This window comes from Clarias gariepinus, chromosome 5 (assembly GCF_024256425.1).
Source record: "Clarias gariepinus isolate MV-2021 ecotype Netherlands chromosome 5, CGAR_prim_01v2, whole genome shotgun sequence".
In the NCBI taxonomy this organism is placed as follows: Eukaryota; Metazoa; Chordata; class Actinopteri; order Siluriformes; family Clariidae; genus Clarias; species Clarias gariepinus.
Window position 1 is genome coordinate 29,004,214 of NC_071104.1, and position 23,217 is coordinate 29,027,430.

A 23,217-nucleotide genomic window follows, 5' to 3' on the forward strand; every position below is an offset into this window, starting at 1 on the left:
TAATTAGTGATATTATTTCAGATTGAAGCCCACATACATGTCTGCCAGTTCTTCTAATTAACTTATAAATACAAAGAAATATATAAAGGTTGAGGTTTTTTTTGGTGGGTTTTTTTTTTTAAAGGCAAAGTTTCATTAACTTCTGTCTAGCCAGTTTTGTGTGATGCGGATTTATTTATACAAAAAAAAAAAAAAAAAAAAAAAACAGACTTAAAATAAAAATTGCTCCATTGATTAGCACATTAAATCCACTTTGTTAGTTTATATGCTAGACTGGAATAGAAAAAGATAAGAGGGGACCCACATGGGTCTTGGTCATGGCACAAACCTTCAACATTGCTGTAGGTACTTACAGGTACCTAGAAAACCAGTCTATGTTCCTCTAGTTCATTAGGAATCAAGCCATGAAGGGACTATATTCTGGTAGCACTTTTCCCACTATATAATTTCTTTCACCTTAATTTGTTTGCTCTTTGCAAACTTATATTGATTTTTTTTTTTAAATGTGTCATTCTAAAAGTTGTATATTGTTTAGACTAAAATCCAATTAATGCCCACAAGAGGGCAGCATCTATTTTTTTTTCCACAATATTTTCTCTTTTAAACAGGTACACAAGAAAATACACCAAGCAGTCAGACCATTAAAATCACTGACGGGTGAAGTGAAAAACATATATATATTAGGCAGCATGTGACCTCTCAGTTCTCGAAGTTGACTGGGTGAGAGAATCGCATAAACGGCAAGACTTGTCCTCTGGATATGCAGTCGTTAGTACCCATCAAAAGTGGTCTGAGGGAGGACAAACAGTGAACAGGTGACATGGTCATGGGTGCCCAAGGCTCTTAACTTTCTGAAAAAGTTCATTCTGGCCATAATAGAAAAGTGTCAAAGCATACAATGCATTACAGCTTGCCCCTGTTGACCCCTATCCACCACCAAACCGTGCCACGCTGCAAAGGATATTTTAAATAGTTTAAAGAACAGGAGAAAGAGTTCAAAGTTGAAGAGTTCAACTTGGCTTTTAATTCCTCACATCTCAATCAGAGCATAAGGCCATGAATCCATGAAGGCCCTACTTTCAGGACTAAAAGGATCTGCTACTGACAGGTTGGTGTCAGATACCACAGCATACCTTCGGCGGTCTAGTGGAGTCTGTTCATCAGTTGTCTGGTGGCACAATATTAGGCATAATACATAATACATTTAATAATACAATTATATAATATTAGGCAGTTGTTTTAAATGTTATGACTAATTAGTGTGTATAGGTAAGTAATAAATCTCATTGATATATAATGTCCACACTGGTCTATGTGTAATTCATTACATACCATGAAAATTATGTCGATTAAATGCATACTATAAAAATTAGTTGGACAATTAACAAAAATAATAATAACTTACACAAATTGGAAGATTACCCAAACACTCGCACACAACCCTACGTTGCCTTTTAAATTGGTTCAAATATCTCAAAATCTAGCATAGGACACTAGTCACTCATGTTTTTGTGTAAACAACACTATTTTTGAGCTATAGTATAGCTATAATTCTCAGGACAGTATTAAAATAACTTCTGTAAAGTTAGAACAATAAAAACAGTATATAAAAGGTATAATGATACAAGCAGAAACACAAACATCAAATATTAGAAAATTCCAAGTTTATTAGTGTATGCACAATAAATTTTTTAACAGAAATTTATACTACCAATATTTCCCATATTTGTAGTGAAAAAACTATCATCTCAACATTATTTGATTATAAAATGGGTCTGGATCTGGAGCTTGACAGGCTCATATATATATACACACTTACACAAACACACACACACACACACACAACTGTTAAATGAGGAAATTATTATATCCCCCTCTTCCTGCATGAGCTTCCTGTTCCTTCAGCCAGATTAATATTAAAACACTGACGAACACTTCATCCCAAATGACAAACCTGGCGTTCATAGGGGGAAACTGCTGCCACAAAGAAAAATGCAACATAAGGTTTTGGATAAGGCATAAACAGCAGACATGCATATTTCCTATTAACTGAAGCATAAAAAGGGTGTGGGTGAGCAGTTATAAACAGTTTGTGTTTAAGAGTGCAGCAGGCAGACAGCGCTAATGATGAGTGTACAGTATGTTAGGATAAACATCAGGGCTGAGATTACAGCTGGAGGCCATGTGAGAACAACTCTACCAAACATCAATAAGCCTGCTTGCTTTACTTTCAAAGAGGAATGTGACCTCTTGTTGTCTCTGGTACATGTAATAAAAAACTTGGTTTATACTTTAATGTTTCAATAGAAAGGAGACATTCCATATTTTCAAAAGTAATATAATTGAATATTATTAGAGAGCTGCTATACAGAATTATGCCTCCTTAATCTTTCAATTAGGATGCAAAGCTGTTTCGCAGCTTTCCAGTACCAATTGGCTGCCACAAATGAATCTCTTTTACGGCAAATATTTGACACAACTGTACTGCTGGGTTTTTTTCTTAAGATATATAAAACATACACTAAGAGAGATTTTAACATGAATAACTGAAATTAGTTTTTTTTTTAAAGTTATGATATTGTAAGTTCAGCAAACTCTCCATCAGTCCATTGTCTATGACTGGCATAAATAATTTACATCAATCTTATTACTGACAAGAACATAATTCCTTGCACAAGATTTCTGAATATTAAATGAGTCAATACTCAGTATGGAAACATGAGAGCTGTAAACATTATTTTCAATAAATATAATAATCATTTATCCCTTCTATTCATGTTTTAAGATTTTCAAAATATAACAAATTTTATGGTTAACTGATGCAGCAAAAAAAAAAAATAATAATCTGACGCACCCCCATGATTGTGATTAGGGCTCACGCATACCAAGTGCCTCTGCAAGAGTGCTGATTTTGAATCAGTTCGGTCCATCCACTTGTATTCATTGGAAGATGGAAGATAAAAACTGATCCGATATCAGCACTCTTACCCTGAGAAGTTTGTACAGCTGTTTGGCTCTGTGCTGAAACTTGGCTTGAAGCACAACTCACATCTTGCTGAAGCACTCTTTAGCGTTATTCCACACTTGAATTCCCTACAGAGTGGGGGGAAAAAACAGCGGTTTGGAAGTAATGAGATGCCACTTAATTAGAGGTTAAAGCCACAGTCATTTGTAGACTGTTTGCATATATTGCCACTGAGCCTTGTAGGTTTCATCATTTCCAAATACTACATCTCTATTTTCTTTCATTTGGGGCCAAATGAGGTTTCGGGACATGCTGTTGCGATATTACATTTCAAAAGCAACAAAAATGAGAATAAATCATTCAAAGACTAAATCAACTTGTTTGCTGCTCTAGCTTCCTGTCTTATTCCTAATTGTAAAGTAACTGTTTACTTGGATAAAACTCAAGTGCCGTAAAACGAATCTTATTTTAATTATTATTATAATTATCTAATAAATATATTTTTTGCATATTTGTCGCACGATTGAGATTAATAACCAAAATGTATTATTACACAAAGATAACCCAAGTAAATACAAAATGCAGTTTTTAAATTTATTAAGTGAAAAAAACCTGTCCAAACATACCTGTCCCATTGTGAAAAAGTAATGATCCAATACACACCAGCAAGTCCACTGAATGGCTCAAAAAAAATACAAAATTAAGATTTTTAAGTGGCCTAGTCAATGCCTAAAAACCCTCCAATGTGACTGAATTAAAACAAGTATGCAAAGAGTGGGCCAAAATTCCTCCACAGTTATGTAAAAGACATATTCCGGGTTACTACAAATCTTTGATGGCAGTTGTTGCTGCCAAGGGTGGCACAACCAGTTATTAGGTTTAGGGGCAATTACATTTTCATATAGGGCTAGGTAGGTTAGGACAGTTTTTTTCCCCGTAATAAATGAAATCATCATTTAAAAACAACTGGTTATCCTTGTGTACTATTAAAATTAGTTTGATGATCCAATTCATTTAGGTGTGACAAACATGCAAAAAACACACACACACACACACACACACACACACAGTGAAACCTTGGATTGTAAGCATAATTCGTTTCAGAAGTGTGCTTGTATATCAAAGCACTTGTATATCAAAGCAAATTTCCCACAAGAAATTATGAAACCTCAGATGATTCGTTCCACAACCCAAAAATATTCATAATGTAAAAATGAAAGAAATGAACCTGCACTTTACCTTTGAAAAGAATTGTGGCCAAAGTAAGACAATAGAGAAGAGAAGGGACAACTTTTACAAACACACACTAACAGACACTGCTCTGTCGGCAAACTTCCTAAACAAGCAACCTCTTATGACGCTTGCTTTTGCCTCCTTTTGAGGATTTTGCGGAGATGTGACATTGCATTGTCGTTAAACAGATTCATAAAATGCTTTACACGCACACACACTTGGTCACAATGTTATAATAAACAAACAGTACACGCACGTACAGATGTTGACTATACAAGTGACGCATGCGCAGTGAGACCAAGCATGGGAGACGATTACCCACAATCCCACAGCATGAGAGAGAAGGACAATTGGCACAGTTGTGATCACCTGACGCTTGGCAGGCAAAGCGCATGTGTACTACTTGTATGCCAAGACCTCGTTCAATTATCAAGTTAAAATGTATATTAAAAAAAAAGTTCACTGACCAAGTTATTTGCAATCCAAGGTTCCGCCATGTGTGTGTATATATACAGTCATGTGAAAAAATTAGGACATCCTATGAAAATCTTTAACATTTTTTAATATATATAGATATTTAATCTCAATGTAAACAACACAGAGATTGAAGTTAAATTGAAGAAAAGACTTTTCAAGATTTTCTGTAAATTTTATTCTACAAAATGCATATTCTAACTGAGGAAAAAGTTAGGACAATATAACTACCCCTTAATAGCTATTGTTACCCCCTTTGGCTGAAATAACTGCAGTGAGATGCTTTTTATAGCCATCTACCAGTCTCTGACATCGTTCTGAGGAAAGTTTTCCCCACTCCTTAATGCAGAATTCTTTTAGCTGTAAGATGTTTCCTGTGTTTCTTGCATGTAAAGCCCGTTTTAAGTCACCCCACAGCATCTCAATGGAATCAGGATCTGGGCTTTGACTCGGCCATTCCAGGACTCTCCATTTCTTCATTTTCAGGCAGTCCTTGGTTGGTTTACTGGTATGTTTTAGGTCACTGTCTTGTTGCCTGGTACAGTACCTCGACCTCCATGCTTCACAGTTAGTATGAAGTTCTTTTCCTGAAATGCTGTCTTTAGTTTATGCCAAACATGTCCTCAATTTTGGACTCATCTGTCCAAAGAACATTATTGCAGAAGTCCTCAAGTCTTTGTCAACATTCTCTCTGGCAAACATCAGTCTGGCCTTGATGTTTCTCTTAGAGAGCAAAGGTTTCCTCCTTGCACACCTCCCATGGAAGTCTCTTTCTAATTGTAGAGGCATGCACTTTCACATTAACAGTAGTCAGAGCCTGGAGTAGGTCCCCTGATGACATTTTAGGGTTTTTGGTGACCTTTAAGGAGCAATAAATATATCAATGTCTGAGGTTTAAATAGGGCAAGCCTCATTTAAAAATCTGATTAATGATCTACGAATCATGTGCACCTGGTGTGATCCACCTGTGTGTGATTTGAGCCATTTTAAGTGGGAATAAATGAGGGTGCCTTAACTTTTTCCTCTGTTAGAATATGCATTTTGCAGAATTAAAATTACAGAAGATCTTAAAATATTTCCTTCAGTTTTAATTGTTTAGTTAAATTACTTTAATCTCTCAGTATTGTTAACATTAAGATTAAACATCTATATATTAAGAAATGTTACAAAACACCAAGGCTTTCATGTCCTAATTTTTTCACGACTGTATATATATATATATATATATATATATATATATATATACATATACATACATACGTACATATACACATACACACATAAATATATATAAAAATTTGTGCCACTCACCTTTTTACACATGCTGATTTGCATAATGGCATAACTGATAAGAGCTTCTTTGAGGTCACGGTCTTTCTGCTCTTTAAACCTCTCAACATCCACCCAAGCATTCTTCACAAACTCTCTACAAATAAAGAGCATGCTAACTTCAGTTCTCATGCAGATTTAAGAATCAAGAGTGCACCCTATTTAGAATTTATTGCTGAGAAATTAAAGAATAGTGTGTAAAACGTCACCCATGTGAAAAAAATCTTTAGCAATTTAAAAAGTACCTTGTTAAAAAAAAAAAAAAAATTTTCAAAAGAACGCTGTTAGGCTTCTACTAAAATGAGTTTTCCGAAGATAAGAGCATGGGAGGGCTTGTACTATAATTCCGCTCATACCCAGGTTATTAAGACAGACATGGGAAAAGGGCAGAATGCTCACTCGCACTCAGTGTTCCTCTCTTTCACAATCTCCTCTCCTTCCTCAATCTGAGTCTCCAGAATTTTCATCTTAGCCTCCCTCTGCTCAGGAGTCTCTTGGCCAAACAGCTTACTGGTCATCCCCTTGAGAGAGAAGGTCCTTATAGTCTGCAACAAAATCAAGGATGTATTTTAATAAAGTGTGTTAAAATGTGCTTTAAAAGGACACTTCTAATATACCATATCATCATATCATAGTCAAATAATACATTTTCTCTTTACATTCCATGACAGCACAGTGAAATATTTACATTTACTTATATTGTCTTTTCTCATACATTTTGTATATTGTATTCTTGTTGCAGTTAAACCTCCTTACATTTGTTTAAATTAGGTTGTTTTTGCTCTGTTGTTGTGTGTATTGTAGATTTTCTGCCTCATGTTAAGTGCTCTTTACCTGCCAGAGGCATGCCACCTTAACTTTCTTTGGCAATGCTAAGGGTGTGGAATCATTTAAAAAATAATAATAAGAAGAAAAAAGTATATTATATATAATATATATATATAATAATCAACTTGATAACAGTGCCAAAAATATGACTATAACAATTTATTTGGTAATGGCTCTGAGCTATTCATTTCTCCTCCAACGCGAGTCCTCTCTGTGACTTTTCTGCTGTGGTTTCTCTGTGAAAGACTAAAAGCTGATACGAAAACATCATAGTTGACTGTTTGTAGACAATTGGTTTTCAGCAATTTTTACACATCATTTATGAAACCTAAAGATAATTAATTAGCTTATATGCTCATGTTGATAAAATATATGCATTCAGAGAGATAAAAGATTTCATAGTTGGAAAACTGATCGGTAATCTGCTTTCCTGTTAATGTGTCCTCAAAGAAAACATGTTTTTCTGTGTGGTAGTAGGTACTTTCCCAATTTCTCATCTCTGCATTAATTTTTTCATGCATTTAAAAAGTGCAATAATCTTGATGCTTTAACCAACAAAAACCAGTGGGTTAAGTAAGAATGTGGAAGGTGTGGTGCTGAAGGTGCAGGTATGACATAATAATCATATTATTTATAATCTTCATAATAGCAAAATCATCATCAACATCATCATGATGTAAGGAATTTATTGTACCAGAATGTAGTCTTGTCAACTTTTCTGTAGTACAGTTGTACACTATCCTCATCCTCTGCAATGTTTATCCGCTCTTGTTCCTTCCTTTTTCCTTTTTCTGGTGGTCTTAATAATCTAATGTTATGTAATTTGGTACGAAGTATTGAAAATCAGACAAAAAGTTCATAGTTTGTTCATGGGTACCAAATTTCTCTACCCAGCCCCAGTAAATACTAACCAATAAAAAAAAGGACTTAATGCCCTTTTTTTCAGTCCTAACTGGTGAAATTCATCCATAAATAAAACTCCTCTTTCAAACCTGTAATAAGAATTTGCACTTCCATGTCTCAAACAGTTTTTAAACAGCTTCCTATAAAAAAAAATATCATAATTTTTTTTTAAATCTACATGAATGTCACTGGTTCCAAAAAGTCATGCTGGGACTGAGTTCTCTGGTCTGAGGCAGAAAAACAAACAGCTTGGACTGAAGGGGGAATCCCTATGCTACAGCTCACATCATGTGTTGACACTGCTAGTCAGTGCAAAGGCGTGTTTCTTTTTTTTTTTTTTAAGTTGCTGGAGACTTACCCCAGTAGACAGTTCCTCTCGCTGTTGTTTCTTGGAGGCCAGATCCTGGGCGGCCATCTCCAGTTCAAACTGACAAAGCTCATGCTTTCTACACACCGCCCTGCAGAGACATGAAGCCAAGACAACAAATAAAACTAAGAAAACATCCAGCTAAATGGTGCAGATTTGCAGAAAATATAAAAAAATTTCTGAAAATTATAATTAAATGATATTTGAAACCAAATATTAATTGAAACCATTTAAATTTAAGCTATTTGAGGTACCATACCATGACGTTAATACCCTTTTACCATCATAGAAGAGACAAGACCTGCGTGAAAGAACCTCCTGAAAACCTTTAATGCTGCTCTGAAAGCATATGTGCCCTTTAATCCAACACATCTGGAGTTGCTATTTAAAACTATATACTATACGTAGCACATCTTTTAAGAGCAGTACCATCACTCTTTTTCAACCACTCTGATTACAAGTTTTACTGTATTAATCATACAAGATAAAGTGCTGCATAAAATCTGCTGCTAAAAGTCATGCAAGCCCACCGATCACAGACAGAAGCCATGATCTTGTGCGAGATTCCTTATTCATGTGCATTCAGAAACGATAGACAAACATATTATAAATATAATTCCATACAAGAGAACGACCTGACATTTAAATGCTTTGGACTCAAGTAAACTACAATGTAACAGATGTATTACTTTTAAAATCATAAGATTTTTTGGGTATACTAAACCTTAAAGCCTCAGTATAGAAAAGGTATTCCTTTAGCTGGTCAGCATAGTGTTCCTCCTCCTCCAGGATGTCATCTACAGAAGCAGCATACCTGCCAAGAGATAATATTTCATTTGCTCAAGAGTACTAGTGAGGGAATATGCAAATATACAAATGTGTAAAGCTTTGCGGAAGTTCACTTTAACTAATATATTTCTATTAATTTACTCTACAACAGAAACAAGAGAGCATATAGCAGCATTAAAAAAAACAAAAAAAACAATAACCCCTTATTTTAATCACATTCCAGTCTATTTCATTACAAAATCAACCTTTACGACAAGAAACAATATTATGGTGCCTAAGGACACCTCAAGACCAGTCACAATCAAGGGAGTCTGACTAAAGTAACACGATCCAGGGTGCCTTAAAAGCCTTCAAATAAGCCTGATGACTGACGGACTGTTTCCGTTTCGCACAGTCCGACTGGCAGCTGCCTGAGCGCTATATGGAGGACCTCTGACCCCACAGCTGAGTGGCGTGATCTGTAAACCTTAAGAGGAAAAAAAGGCACCACACAACAGACAAGAGTTGCCTGTCTAAAGTCAGGAGAAAAGCGTGAATCTTGGAAGCTGCTCTAACATCTCGTTAAAGATGCAAAACGTCTGAAAAATTTACTGCCCGTTGAAGCAGTGCACAGATTAGCTGACGGCTAACCGGAGTGAAATGCAACTCCTTCAAGGGCTCACTTTCCTTGTTACATGTTAGAGGGATCAGAGGAACAGGAGGTGAGGTGAGGAGAGGAGGAGGAGAGGGCAAGACTTCCTGGAAACCTAAACTTTTTCAAATCAGTCACACAAATGTGTTTTATAGCTTTGGACGGAGAATCAGATTAGTGTGCCGCAGGGCATCATACATAACTGTTGCAACACAACCCTGCACTAATCCTTTGAAGGCCGCACAAGAGCTGCTCATAAAAGTACGGCAACTCCCTATTAAGAAGGAAGTAGTGTGTGTGTGTGTGTGTGTGTGTGCGCAAAATAACCGTACCCATCCATGTGATGTCCTGCACTCTGCAGTCCATCTCCCATCTCTTTTTCAATAGCACTCCACTCACTGTCCAGAAAAAATTAACACCACAAGCAATTATATGATACTGTTTGAAATGTTTTTCAACCGTGTTTAATTTGGTTCAAGTTTCAGGTTCATTTACACTTAACATAAGAACAGATCACACAAAATGAGTAACATTAAAACATCAATAACAAACATGTTAATGCCTGTCATACTTGGTCGTGTAACGTGGCGTGACTATTAGAATTATAAGTTTATTGAGATTAGACGCACTCAAGGTGCATTTAAAACCAATCTAAATCTAATTGCTCAGATCACCTGAGAAACATTGACACGTTGGCCTCGATACTTTCAGAAAGGACTGTATAAAGACATGTGATTAAAACCTTATCAGGGTACAGTCCAGTTAAAAAAAAACATACTCAATACCCAGTTTAAAAGGGTTAGACATGTTTTTGGACACTATGTGGTTTTTGCCCTTGAATAAATAAAAGCTTAAATTAACAAATTATTGCGTTCATTTCCAACACGCACTCAACATGGATGTGTGTTGGAAGGTAAAATGGTGATTACAATCATTATGCATAAACACCTTACACAGCAAAACAGACATTATTGAACTCTATTGTATGATGATGATAAACCAGGCAAAAATCATTGTTCAGTGTGCACACAGCTGATGTGTCGAATGCTTACCTGAAGACTCGGCCGTAATTTCCATGTACTTTGTAGACGCCATAAAGACGATCAGCCACTCTCTAAGTAAAGAATTTACTTAGCTTATTACCTCATCAACTCCAACATACAGTTAATATAAATCATAACAAGATGTGAATCATTAGTAAATAAAGCACTAATTTCACCACAATTTTATAAACCGTGGTAATTTCATAACAAACTACTTGCATAAATAGCATCATTTAGCCCAATTTACCAGAAAAAAAGAGTGGGGTTAGTGATGCTCATTTTTCAAAAACTAACTTTAAACTTTTCATTTTAATCAATTGTATCCAAGTACAATTTTAAAGACAAAATGAAAAAGTAATTGTGTTTTAATGGCACAAAGTGAGGTAAATGTGGGAAATCCACAATCTTATAACAATAATATAAAGATAGACATATGATAAAGCCCCCCGCCCCATATATGGTATAAGATTAACCATGTGAATCCAGAGCTATCGATACTATGCACAAAAACACTACATGGCCAAACCTTTGTAGACACCTGATCATCACAATCATGCATGCTCTTTGAAAACCCCATTTATTTTTTTCTATAATAACCACAACTACTCTGGTGAGGCTTTCCTCAAGATTTCTGGGGATTTTGCTCCTTCAGCTAAGAGAGTGTTAGTAAGGTACTGATGTCAGAGAAGCAGGCCTGGGCTAAAGCCAGGATTCCAACTCATCTCAACAGTGTTCAGTGAGAATGAAGTCAGGGTTGTTTACAAGCCACTCAAGTTTTCCACTTCAACCTTGGCAAACTACGTCTTCACAGATTACTTAGTCCACAGGTACACGGCCATGTCAAAACAGGTTTAGGCCTTTGTTGCAAAAGTTTGGGGATTGCCCACATTACAGTACGGATGGAGAGCTGGCCACACACTTTTATCTATAGAAGATGGGCATTCAAATCAAACTGGGATTACTTGGAAATGAAGCAGTAAAACTGATTCACATCAAGAAGACTTTGAGCACATTACAATAAGACACTTACTCACAGCAACCACACCACTTGAATGGTGCAAACATTTTAAAGAAAGCCATTAGGCCACTAGCAAACGTTACCGTGAACAATTAGGGAGCAGAGCGCCTTATTCTTGAAAATATTCACCAAATTATGGAAGGGAAACATCTATCTGCAGAAACTGTACATAAAATCATTCACCAATACCACTTGCCCCATACAGTCCTGCCCCTGTTCCAAGAAGGTGGGGAGTTGGGACGCAGGGTTTGACTTGTATAACTTTTAAATGCAGTAGCACCTCAGTGCATTTTCATCACAAAGTGATGATTATATATTTTTTCAATAATATCTCGTACATGGGGGCTTTAAGCACTTAACTTTTAATCTATATTTAGTTTTACGCAACAAGACACATTGCAGCTGACCAAAACAAGCCTTCTGAATTTATAATTATACCATCACTAAATTAGCTACCCACTGTTCAATATAGAATAAACAAAAGAAACCTGTAATTCTATATAGTTATAAAGAGTGGGTCACTATATTACAATAAGTGACAAATAATGGTCATCTAACTTGAGTGATGCTTTCTGACAGTTCTGTTTCAAACGCATAATATTCTAAATTACTTTTGGCTCCTCACACAAGATAAACAAATTTTTTAGAGACAATTGTAATAAAGACAAATGTGAAATCACCAGATTTTTTTTTTTTTTTTTACTGTAGTGTGATGCACTCTCCTGTGAAAAATCTCTATAAATCCATGCTACAGCCCATGTCTCACTTCACTGAAAGATAGTCTGCTTTTCCAAAATCTGCTTCCAACGATGAGCAAATTTTATCTGAATGGATGGAAGTTTTTGCTAAAATACTGGCAGCTCAGTCTTATACTGTATAACCTGTTGCAAATTTCTTTAAACAGTCTCTCACTGTGAGAAAAAAAACATTTATTTTGCAAACAAAAAAATAATAAAAAACACACAATAGCTTTTGTTTATCCAATTTCTCACACGCATTAATAAAATAATTTGATAATGGCTAAATGCTAAAATGAATGTTAAATGTATTTAAGTTCCTGTTGCATATTAGACAGGCAATTTGTGATATTGGCAGATATTTCAATTAGCTTCATATTAATTCATTGTTTCAAAAAAAAAAGGAAAATAATGTTTGCGTTATTTTTCGTACTGTCAGTTCCACAATATAAACTAGCTGCTGCACGTTGCTGTTTCATTTCTCAAACAAACATGTGGTCATTTTCATTCACACTCATGCAAAATGAACCAGAATCCGAAAACTGCACTCATCAGGATGCCAATATTATTCGATCTGACGTAAGCCTTGCAGAGAGGCACTATCTGTATGGAGTATTTTGTAGTTTGTGTGTGTGTGGAAGCTGTTAGTACTCACTGCTCTCACACGCAGCAGCTGTGATATAACAGCATGGAGCTCATCTCCGTAGTGCTTCATATCTGCAAACCTCCTAAGAGGGAGAGAGGGGGAGAAAGACTTGTATACATCACAATACTGGCTAAACGGCCCTCTTTTACCTTAAAAATACAATAGAATTTATGGGAAAAACTACTTTTTGTACATCACTCACTTGTCAGGATTCTTCACCCTGAATGTAGCGTTTAAAGCCTTCAACCTCGAATCAGCCTTAAAAAAAAGAAAGAACTGCAGTACTTTCGATGTTTGTGCACCTGTTTTTGTAAGCCTGTAAAACTCAAACCTATAAAGGAATGGAAGCTAACAACCACCCAAATACTAATATACATAGTTAGCTGTGTAGAAAGAATGAACACTGCTGGCTCCCTCTGATATGATCCTGACAGACTTGCTGATGCTGTTTATACAAACTTGCTTACAGTAATAAACATTTCTACACATTAGTAGCACTTTAACTGCCTGGTGCCATTACACTTTTATATTTCTAGTCATGCTCAGAAGGATTACACAGTAATGATGCATATTCGGGCCAACTCCGCATGACCGCTGCATATAAAAGTTGTGATTAGAAACACATGATGCAGAGAATATGTTCAAATAATTTAGTTCCAAGGATTATAAAGGTTCTCAGAATCAGAAAGGGCATAAGAACAAACAGACATAAATCACTAATGGAATACCTTTGCCTGAAATCCAGTCTCTAGCACAACTTCCTTCCAAGACTGTTCCTGTGGTGTAGAGAGGATATAGTTTTGACATTGACAAAAACCATCATGGTCATAAGAGCATAAAGTGATACACTGTGATAACGTAACCAACGGATCAAATTCTGCTGTGGAAACAAAACAAGATTAATTTCATTGAAAGGATTTAATCATAAAAACATGTCTCTGTTTGTCTCTCTGTTTTAATGAATATATATAGTTTTCATATATAATGTATTCATTAAATATTCATTATTCATATATATATATATATATATATATATATATATATATATATATATATACACACACACACACACACACACACACACACACACACACACACATACACACACACACACACAGTTCTTTAATCTGTAACAGGGAACTGAAGAAAATTCTAAATTCGAGTATTAAACTCCAGACTGATAAGCTATTTTCAAGGTCTCATTCTTTTAAATTTATTTATCCGGTTATTATGGTCAGGGTATTTGCCGGGAAATTTATTCCAGGAACCATGGGGAGGTCATCGGAAATACACAAGTGGATGATACATCAGTCCATATCAGGCTAACGCGCGCGCACACACACTAACACACACACTAACACACACACTAACACACACACTAACACACACACTAACACACACACTAACACACACACTAACACACACACTAACACACACACTAACACACACACTAACACACACACTAACACACACACTAACACACACACTAACACACACACTAACACACACACTAACACACTCACATCCGGGTCAATTTAGAGGAACCACCAACTCATGTCAGAGCAAATCCAAATAGACACAAAACTCAAACACAATATTTGAACTCAGGTTCAAACTGGGGAAACTGGAGCTGTAAGGTTGATAAGCTAAAATATCTTTCCCTGAACTTCCCCTGAACATATCATTAAATACTGCATGAAAACCAATCATGCTCCATGTACAACATGGACTTCCATGCTTCCACAGTGAGCAAATGTTCTTTAAGTAACTAAACAGTCAGTCTCATAGGGTCACTCAAACATGTTGAGGGGTTCTTTAACAAAATGTTCTTTATACTGACTTTTCTGACCTGAAACAGCCACGTAAAGCAAATTATTATTCAATAAAGAAAACTGAGCTATGGATAGCATTGAAGTGACGATATACTTCGAGTACATAGCCTATAAACTGCTTGCTAAAAGACTATTAGATAAATTAGGTCATTGATTAACTTTTCTCATGTTACCTCAGTGAGGAAGGAGTAGAAGATGTTGTCATTAGACAGAACGGGGTGGGAGGCAACCCGGAGCAGGAAGTTCTCTAGCCCCACCCTTCTCCTTTCCACAAAGTCCGGATCCATGTTGTCTGCAGATAGTTTGTGCCACACAAATTCAGCCTGCAACAACAGTAAACACAATCAGCCACAATCCCACAAACACCTGCATGCACGCAAATAAGAATCTTCACTTACCCGTTTCTCAGGCAAAGGAGGGACAACTATGAAGGGATAGGTGACTAACAAATAGTTCCTGAGAAGCTCAAATTCGCTGTAGCGCCTCCACAGAGAGTCAGGGGCAGGATTGGTTCCCTCAGAGGAGGCATCAACTGGCCTTCAGAGAAAAGAATACAACTAGATTTTAATTGTGCAATTAAAAAGTTAAATTAGGGCAGAAGATAATCTGCAAAAAAGAATTTAACAGAATTATAACAAAATGAAAGTGCATTTTGAAAATGGAGAAAGGGAATTGGAAATATGCTATCAACTGGTAAAAAACCTTATCTTATAGTTATTTTAGATTTATGCATATTTGTTTATGGGAAAGCATAGTACACAGAGACACACTGACACACATGCATACACTTCACCAAAATGAAAACAGCAGCATGATCCAGTGCATCGATAAGGGTTTGATGTGCATCTTTCCAATGATAACGTTTTGGGACAATTTAACTTAACCTTTAAATAAAACAGTACCGTAAATGACAATGTGAATTTCAGCTGACTCTGACTTGAAAATTAAATCTGACATTTTAAGAAGTTATAAAATCATCTTACATGTTTAATTCTGATGTGCAGTGGACGGTTTACAAGCCTAGACATTACTGTAAATTTATCACCCTACAGTTTTGTCTCGCCTATTTTAAGTTCTATTTCACATTTAGCATTGTAAAAAAAAAAAAAAAGTTATGTTTTAATGTATAAAATCAGAAAGAAAAAAAACAGAACATTCATGTTTTGTTTTACTAGTTATCACAGCTTTACAGAACAAACTATTTTAGTATAAATGCACTAGACTAATACCATATTTGGCAAAGACACAGAAAGAGAGATACAGAGATAGTCAAGGTGAGAGAGGGACATGTATATGAGGGGTACATGAAATAATAATTCAGGATTTTAAATGCTCGAAAGGGGAACACAAAAGCAAGATCCAAAAAAAAAAAAAAAAAAAGCAGAGCCATGTATATGCTGTTTTTTTTTTTTTGTTTTTTTTATAAATATGAATATAATATATCAATAATATTAATATATGAAAAAATATTTTAAGGGCAAATCCCCTCTTGTGGATTTATAATAGTGACAGAAATCAAGAGAGGCAAAGCAAAACTGAACCTTGATACAGTTCCAGTAATGGCTAGGTTTATGGTTTTCCAGCTCAGTGTGTGGTATGGTAAGGCTCAGAGTTACTAACTGAAGGGTTTAAAACTCAGCTTCATCCTTGGGCCCTTAAACTAGGTCCTTAAGCCTGTCTGCTCCAGGTGTGGCTGACCGTGTGCTCTGATCCCAGCCTCTTTTATTTATATAATATAATATAATATAAATATATATATATATATATATATATATATATATATATATATATATATATATAAAAAGGCTGGACTATGCGAAGAATGTGGAGTAATATATACAAATGTACGTAATAAATAAAGGCAGAACTTAGAACGTACATAATGGGAAAAGCAGAAAAGCAGAACATGCACGCTCGCTAGGAAAGTTTTTCCACTATAACACGGTTCCCCCAAAGCCAACCTAGTCATGCTCCTTCTGTAGCATGTATGTGCACATTTCCATAATGTGTTTCCTTTCACAGGCCTTTGTAACAATAAGGCTGTGTGTTGATTCCCCCCCGCTCAATACTGAGATCTTCTTGATAAAATTATTTCTGCATTGAAAAGAACCCAACCGAAATTCATCCTAAAAAAAGTGAGTAAAATGATTCAGCAGAAAGGCAAATGTGATAAAAAATGTGCCAAGTGAAAGGAAAGGATGTGTATACATCTCCCAATTAAATAGCCATATTAATGTATGATGACCCAAAGCGCTTACTATGTCAAAGGTCGGTAGGTCTTGGTTAGTTTTTTTTTGTTGGTAAAAAAATTAAAAAATATGTCTCAAGACTTCCTGACCAGGAAGGCCGCTAGTCATCTCAAGGACACTGATGATATGATCATACAGCTCTTTTCATGTACGACGGACTGATTATCACTTGGATCCGAGTTATTTGTTATTTGATTTAATTACTATAGTGCTCAATACAAGAGAGAAACAGTAACTTATGTTATGATTGTTTTTTAAGCGCAGTTTCCATGCATACACAAAACATGCAATATGATTTTATTTTAATTAATTTTATCAGAAGTAGTGATGTACCTCTTTCTTTGTGTTTTTTTTCATCTAAAGTTATCAATCACTCTAGTTGAATCCACTTTGAACGACTGTTGTGTAACCTGCTAAGCTGTCAAACACAAGAATTAAAAAGTGAATCCAGAGCTGATCCCTGTGTCCCCTGTAGTTGGCTAATGTTTTTTTTTTGTTGTTAGAAGCAGAAGTTGATGTGCGAATTCCCAGATAACTGGACAGTGATTACATTTCCAACCTTTCCATGTGAAAATTTTTAAAAAAAAGTTAAAAAGTAAAAAAAAAAAGTTTTTTTTTTCTTCTTTTTAACAGTCCTTGCTGATGCAGACCCTACGGAACATCAGGCAATCGCATGTCGGCCTAACACCCTATCTAAAAAACAAACACACAGGTTTGGTGTTTTGGTTCTGCAATATACACTTGCGAGACTGCGCCTCCAAATTACGAGGAGAATCCCGGTGAAGTAGCATGGTCAGCACAACCTCCAAAACCTTCTCATTTAAAGGCAGCCCCGGGGAGACAACGCTACATGGTGTTTACTACGCGCTTGAACGGATGCTGTTTTGTCCCAGAGCTGTATTAGACTGTGAACTCATTGAGGATTTTCTGAAATTAGGATTACAGTATTCAACATTGGGACAGCTTTACAGGACAGCCATTTTCTATCATTATGCTCCCGACAGATTCACTGAAACCGGTGAGGCTGACTCATTTCTCCCGCACCCCCACACACGCATATAATTATATACTTTCATTTACACGCTGATATTCATATTTCCAATATAATACTAATATTGTATATAATTGTAAATATTGGTATCTGGTGCACTGCAGTGTCTATTTTTTGTACAATAAACGTGAGCTATTTGCGCGATTTGTTTGCATCTACAAATGTCCATAGCTCCGCAGTACGTTCGCATGTGTAGAAATCCGTAACTCGAAAGCTTGTGAGTCGTGGACTTATTGTAGAAGAAAAGCTGTCCAAAAAAGTCCAGGCATGCCAGAATGCAGCATCTGAGTTTAAGAATTTAATCACTAGACTTATCAGGTACAGCAAGTAACATTTCTTAAGTCAGTCACACGTTAGCCAAACTAACAAGCACACTAACAAGCAACCAGTGGTAACTCACAGAATGATGAAGAAGTTATCACCACAGAGATAATATTCCAGAACAGTAGAACAAAAGCTGAAAGTCTGAAAAGGAAAATATTTTATATACTTTCCCTTTGGGTAAATTTTGTAAAACTATTTCAAACACTTAAAATATTTAAATTAAATGCCATACTGTAGCATAGACACACAGAGTAGTAATGACTGTAGCAAAATGAAATGTTAAATCATTTCATCATAAAATAACATATTAGTCAAAAATATGGTTATATTAAAACTTATTTTGGCCACACTGCATTATTAGCGCTTTACGATACTGTTTTAATCCAATGACAACACTGGGTGTACAATTTAAATAATTCTGTTGAATAGACGAGTGACAGTAGATTTTGTGGAAAATCATCATCAGCCATGACTTTGAAAATGAAAGCAGCCCTACAAGGAAGAAGATTCACTTCTGATGAAGTGCATTCGTGGCTAGCAGTTCAGCATAAAACATTTTTTAATGAGGGAATACGAAAACTTGTTGACAGATGGACAAAGTGTATTAAAAAAACAAAGAGATCAAGTCGTAAAAATGTATGTCTTTGTCTTTTGTTAAATTCAATTAAAATGTAAGTGGCAGGGGTAAGTGCTCGCCCTATCATTCGGAAGTTCGATTCCCGAGTGATGCTGTAACCTCTTGCAGCCGGAGGTTTAAAGAGAGCTGATTGGTCAAGCTCACAAGTACTCACAAGTACTGTACATGATGTGACAAACAGATATCCAACAGCTCACACTTTTTAAATCCTCTGTGGAACCACAAGTCATCCTAACTCACTGATTTTACAGAAGTTAGCTCTGCTTTTATATATTTTTATATATTACTTTCATTGGAATTTATGGAATTCATGAATGCACTCACAGCATAATACACAATTAGAAGGGTGAATTAAAAAAAAATCGTTAGTTCTTGATCTTGTTGGTGCTTGTTGCTTAGCGTCCATGCTGTTAATGTTTTATTATTTCAACTCTACTTAAGACAGTTATAGCATATGGTAAAACCTCATTTAATTTCAATACATGCAAATGTGCATCTAAAATGAAATAATGAATGTAAGTCAGAGAAGTAAGAGTAAGCAAGAATGTCAGAAAGAGTAAAGGTGACATTTGGGTTCATGAGGTAACGTACCTTGTTTCAATTAGGTATACGGTGTAGGTTTCCTGCATGCTGACTGCATTCTTTCCTGTTCTTTTTTCTGCTTCAGCTACACTAATCTCCACCCTCTTCAAAAGATTGGCCCCCTTTTCAACCATCTGAAAGAATGGCAACATAAACTCAGTGTCAACAATATGTATACTTAAAAAGAGGAAAAGGCTTATACTTACTAGAATTACTGTTATTAGTTATACATGTGCATCTGTACTGAAAATGCTTTGTTGTGTTGTTGAAAGAAATAGATTTTACATCATACAGTTTTTGTTTGTATGTTTTTTGAGATGGGAGAATCATTCGGTTGTTAAAATAAGTTGAAATGCTTAAATTTGACTGTACATTAGTATGCTCTCAACATTGAGCACCACTGTTTGGGTATAACAACCAAAGAAGTACACATTTTGGTTTGCTTTCTGCTCTGTATGCTCTTACCCTTCCTGAATGTCAGACAAATATTAAATCCTCAGTCAGCCTATTTTTTTTTTTTTATTATTCATTCATCCATTAAACTTTATCTGGTGTACAGGGTTGCGGGGATCTGGAACCTATTTCAGGAGACTTTGAACATGAGGCGGAATACATACACCCTGGACAGGTTGCCAATCCATTGCAGAGCGCACACACACACACACACACACACACACTATGGGCAAATAGGGAACGCAGGTTAGCTTAACCTGCTGGACTGTTGGAGAAAGTACCCAAAGGTTGCCAAGCACAGGGAGAACACGTTAACTCCACACGCACAAACCCGAGCCAGGAATCGAACCCTCAATCCTGGAGATGCAAGGCGACAGCGCTAACCACTACGCCACTGTGACATCATCATAAATTTAACACTTAAAACCCAAGTGGCCAGATCTGTGGCAGCAACACCGGATAGGTCAATGACAATTAATATGTGCTTATATGGAAGCCTTGCCAGTGTGTGTTTTGAGGGGGAGTCTCCAGACATTAAACTGAGAATTTAGGTTTTCGGATTCGTCAGGCAGAAAGTGATGGCTAATTCTATAACATTTTTATTTTACCACTACTGGAATATGAGAATGACGTTGCAAAAATTTAGAACTCTCAAAATGAGAATATTATTATTATGATTATTCCTTTTTTATTATTATTATTATTATTATTTTGTTTGGTCATAGAAAAAAATGAAAACATCCAGAAAAACATGTGATCATGTGTAAATATGCTACTTTTCTGCCTATGTGCCTTTTTTTTTTTTTTTGCTCAGTTATGTTTGTATAGTTGGTTAAAATAAAATAAAATTCAGTTTATAAAAAAGATAGGTCACTCTATTCTGCACAATCCTGAGCCCATATATGAATATAAAAAAAAGAAAAAGGAAAACAAAAATGGCTAAAATTATCTGATTTTTAGATGCTTACTTAACTATAGCCAGATTATAAACCAATTACTATTGAAATTAATTTAAAGGCAGTTAATGTCTTGCAGCCATTTAGCGTTGAACCAAAGACAAATCAGGTACACCTCCTAACTAAAAGTACAAGTCAACACAATTAAAAAGTATACACATTTGAACTAATGGTGAAATTTAGACTTTTAGGTCATTACAATGCTGGTAATGGCAAAACTCTGCTGAGTTAGCAAGCTAGCTAAGTGCAGTGTTGTGACAGATCATAGCTCAGCTGATTAGCCAAACTGAGCTAAGAGAGAGAGAGAAAGTAAACAATCAGTGCAACACACACACCAGACCTCCCATTCATAAAAAATAAGTCATGTATCTATCTCATTAATCACGCTTTGGTGTCGCAAGGTTATGATTTCAGAGCCCTGGCCAGCAAAGAACAGTTAACGCTCGCAGGGGAGACAGAGAGAGAGACACAGGGTGATCCAGCAGTAGCGAGTCAGAGATCAGGCGACCCCGAGGACTCTCACACGGCCTGCTCATTCTCCTCAGCCTCCCCGAGAAAACTCACCCGACAAATAACATGATTAATGACACGTGTAGCGACATTTTTACCGTGTTTTTAATGTTGTTTTCTAACGCGGAAGGCGTCAGGTCGGTGTTTCCCACCACGGCGATATCTTCACTTCCCGAATCCGCCATCATCCTCGCTGTGCTGGAGTTCGCCTGCGCATGCGCATTACACCTCGGCAGTAACTTGGGTAAATTGGTTAATTATAAGCAGCATGTTTTATAATAATAATAATAATAATTATTATTAGTGGTAGCGGTGGTGCTTAGACTTTAATTTAGCTGGAAAATACATGACAATATGAAAAATACGTATTTGAATATTTTAGCTCACTGTGTGTGTGTGTGTGTGTGTGTGTGTGTTTGTGTTGTATGTGAACACTATCTGCAGGAGGTCCCTAACTAACACTGACACCATGTTCCCATCAATAATAGGGATCCAGAAGGACCTGCATCTAGACTGTTTTCTGTTCTGACAATAATAAGTGAGGAATTAAAAACCTAAAATCTAATTGTTAATGTTAAAACAATGGTACTTTTGGTTGGTAACCCAGTAAAGCACTCACTCACTCACTCTCTCTCTCTCTCTCTCTCTCTCTCTCTCTCTCACACACACACACACACACACACACTGCCTATACCACATTATCCTGGGGCCTGGACCATATCCCTGGACAGGGTGCCAATCCATCACAACATGCATACACACACATACACATTCATTCACACACTATGGAGCAATTTGGGAACACCAATTAGCCTAATCTGCATGTCTTTGGACTGTGGAAGGAAATCAGAGCACCCGGAGGAAACCCACCAAGCACTGGGAGAACATGCAAACTCCATACACACATACTTGAGACAGGAATCAAACTCGAAACCAGGAGGTGCAAGGCAACTGTGCTCTTTGTAAAAACATAAAAACATCTGTAAAATACGTAAATGTAATTGACATGGACTAAAATTTGAAACAAAAATTAAACCGATGATGATGATGATTAATTTAGTAGTCATTTGTTCTGTTTTTTTCATAGACATCCACACTGCTGTGTAGTCACTCTATTGTCTATTATGTACCTTCTAACTTCTTAATCCCTAAACTATACTACTTTGTTCAGTCAGATGGAGTGGAAGAATGTGGCGGATCTCATAGTTATATGTTGAACTGATAAGCGATCCATTGACCTGTTCTAGGGTGTGCCAGAAGCCTCAGAACACCGGGGACATGAGCATAATGAAGCATTCAGATGCATAACACCAGATGTGTGAACGAGTTCATCATGAGTGGGAGAAAAGACTCTGTGTGTGTTTCCAAAGAAAGTATCAATCATGTACAGGATGTTTTGTAACTAATGTTACATTTTGCTGGAGAAAAAAAAATTCCCTTTTTCCCTTTTGTGTGTGTGTGGAGACATGGGACATGAGACTTTTAGGACATGATGCATGCGAGAGTTTATAAAGACAGGTCGAAAATCTTGGTACAATGTCATTTAATCTTTTAAGCGTTTCTCTTGTACTAATAAAGGTTATTAGTGGATTGATAGGCTCTTGAACAGACCACTGGTCTGCATGAATAAACTGCAGTTCCTGGGCGGGCCGCTTGCCAC

The 23,217-nt window shown here is 36.2% G+C and overlaps 1 protein-coding gene across 1 annotated transcript; it reads right to left on the reverse strand.

Annotated features, from left to right (window-relative positions):
* Positions 1 to 1,642: 1,642 nt before the first annotated feature.
* On the reverse strand, positions 1,643 to 21,780 carry snx4 (sorting nexin 4). The gene is made up of 14 exons (XM_053496693.1): positions 21,656 to 21,780; positions 19,648 to 19,772; positions 15,194 to 15,332; positions 14,969 to 15,118; positions 13,692 to 13,739; positions 13,166 to 13,221; positions 12,973 to 13,045; positions 10,572 to 10,633; positions 9,852 to 9,917; positions 8,824 to 8,913; positions 8,091 to 8,190; positions 6,401 to 6,546; positions 5,984 to 6,098; positions 1,643 to 3,093 (listed from the first exon to the last, which is right to left on the reverse strand). Exons 1-14 carry the CDS (start codon positions 21,743 to 21,745, stop codon positions 3,046 to 3,048), a joined length of 1,308 nt encoding a protein of 435 aa, XP_053352668.1. The 5' UTR covers positions 21,746 to 21,780; the 3' UTR covers positions 1,643 to 3,045.
* Positions 21,781 to 23,217: the final 1,437 nt, after the last annotated feature.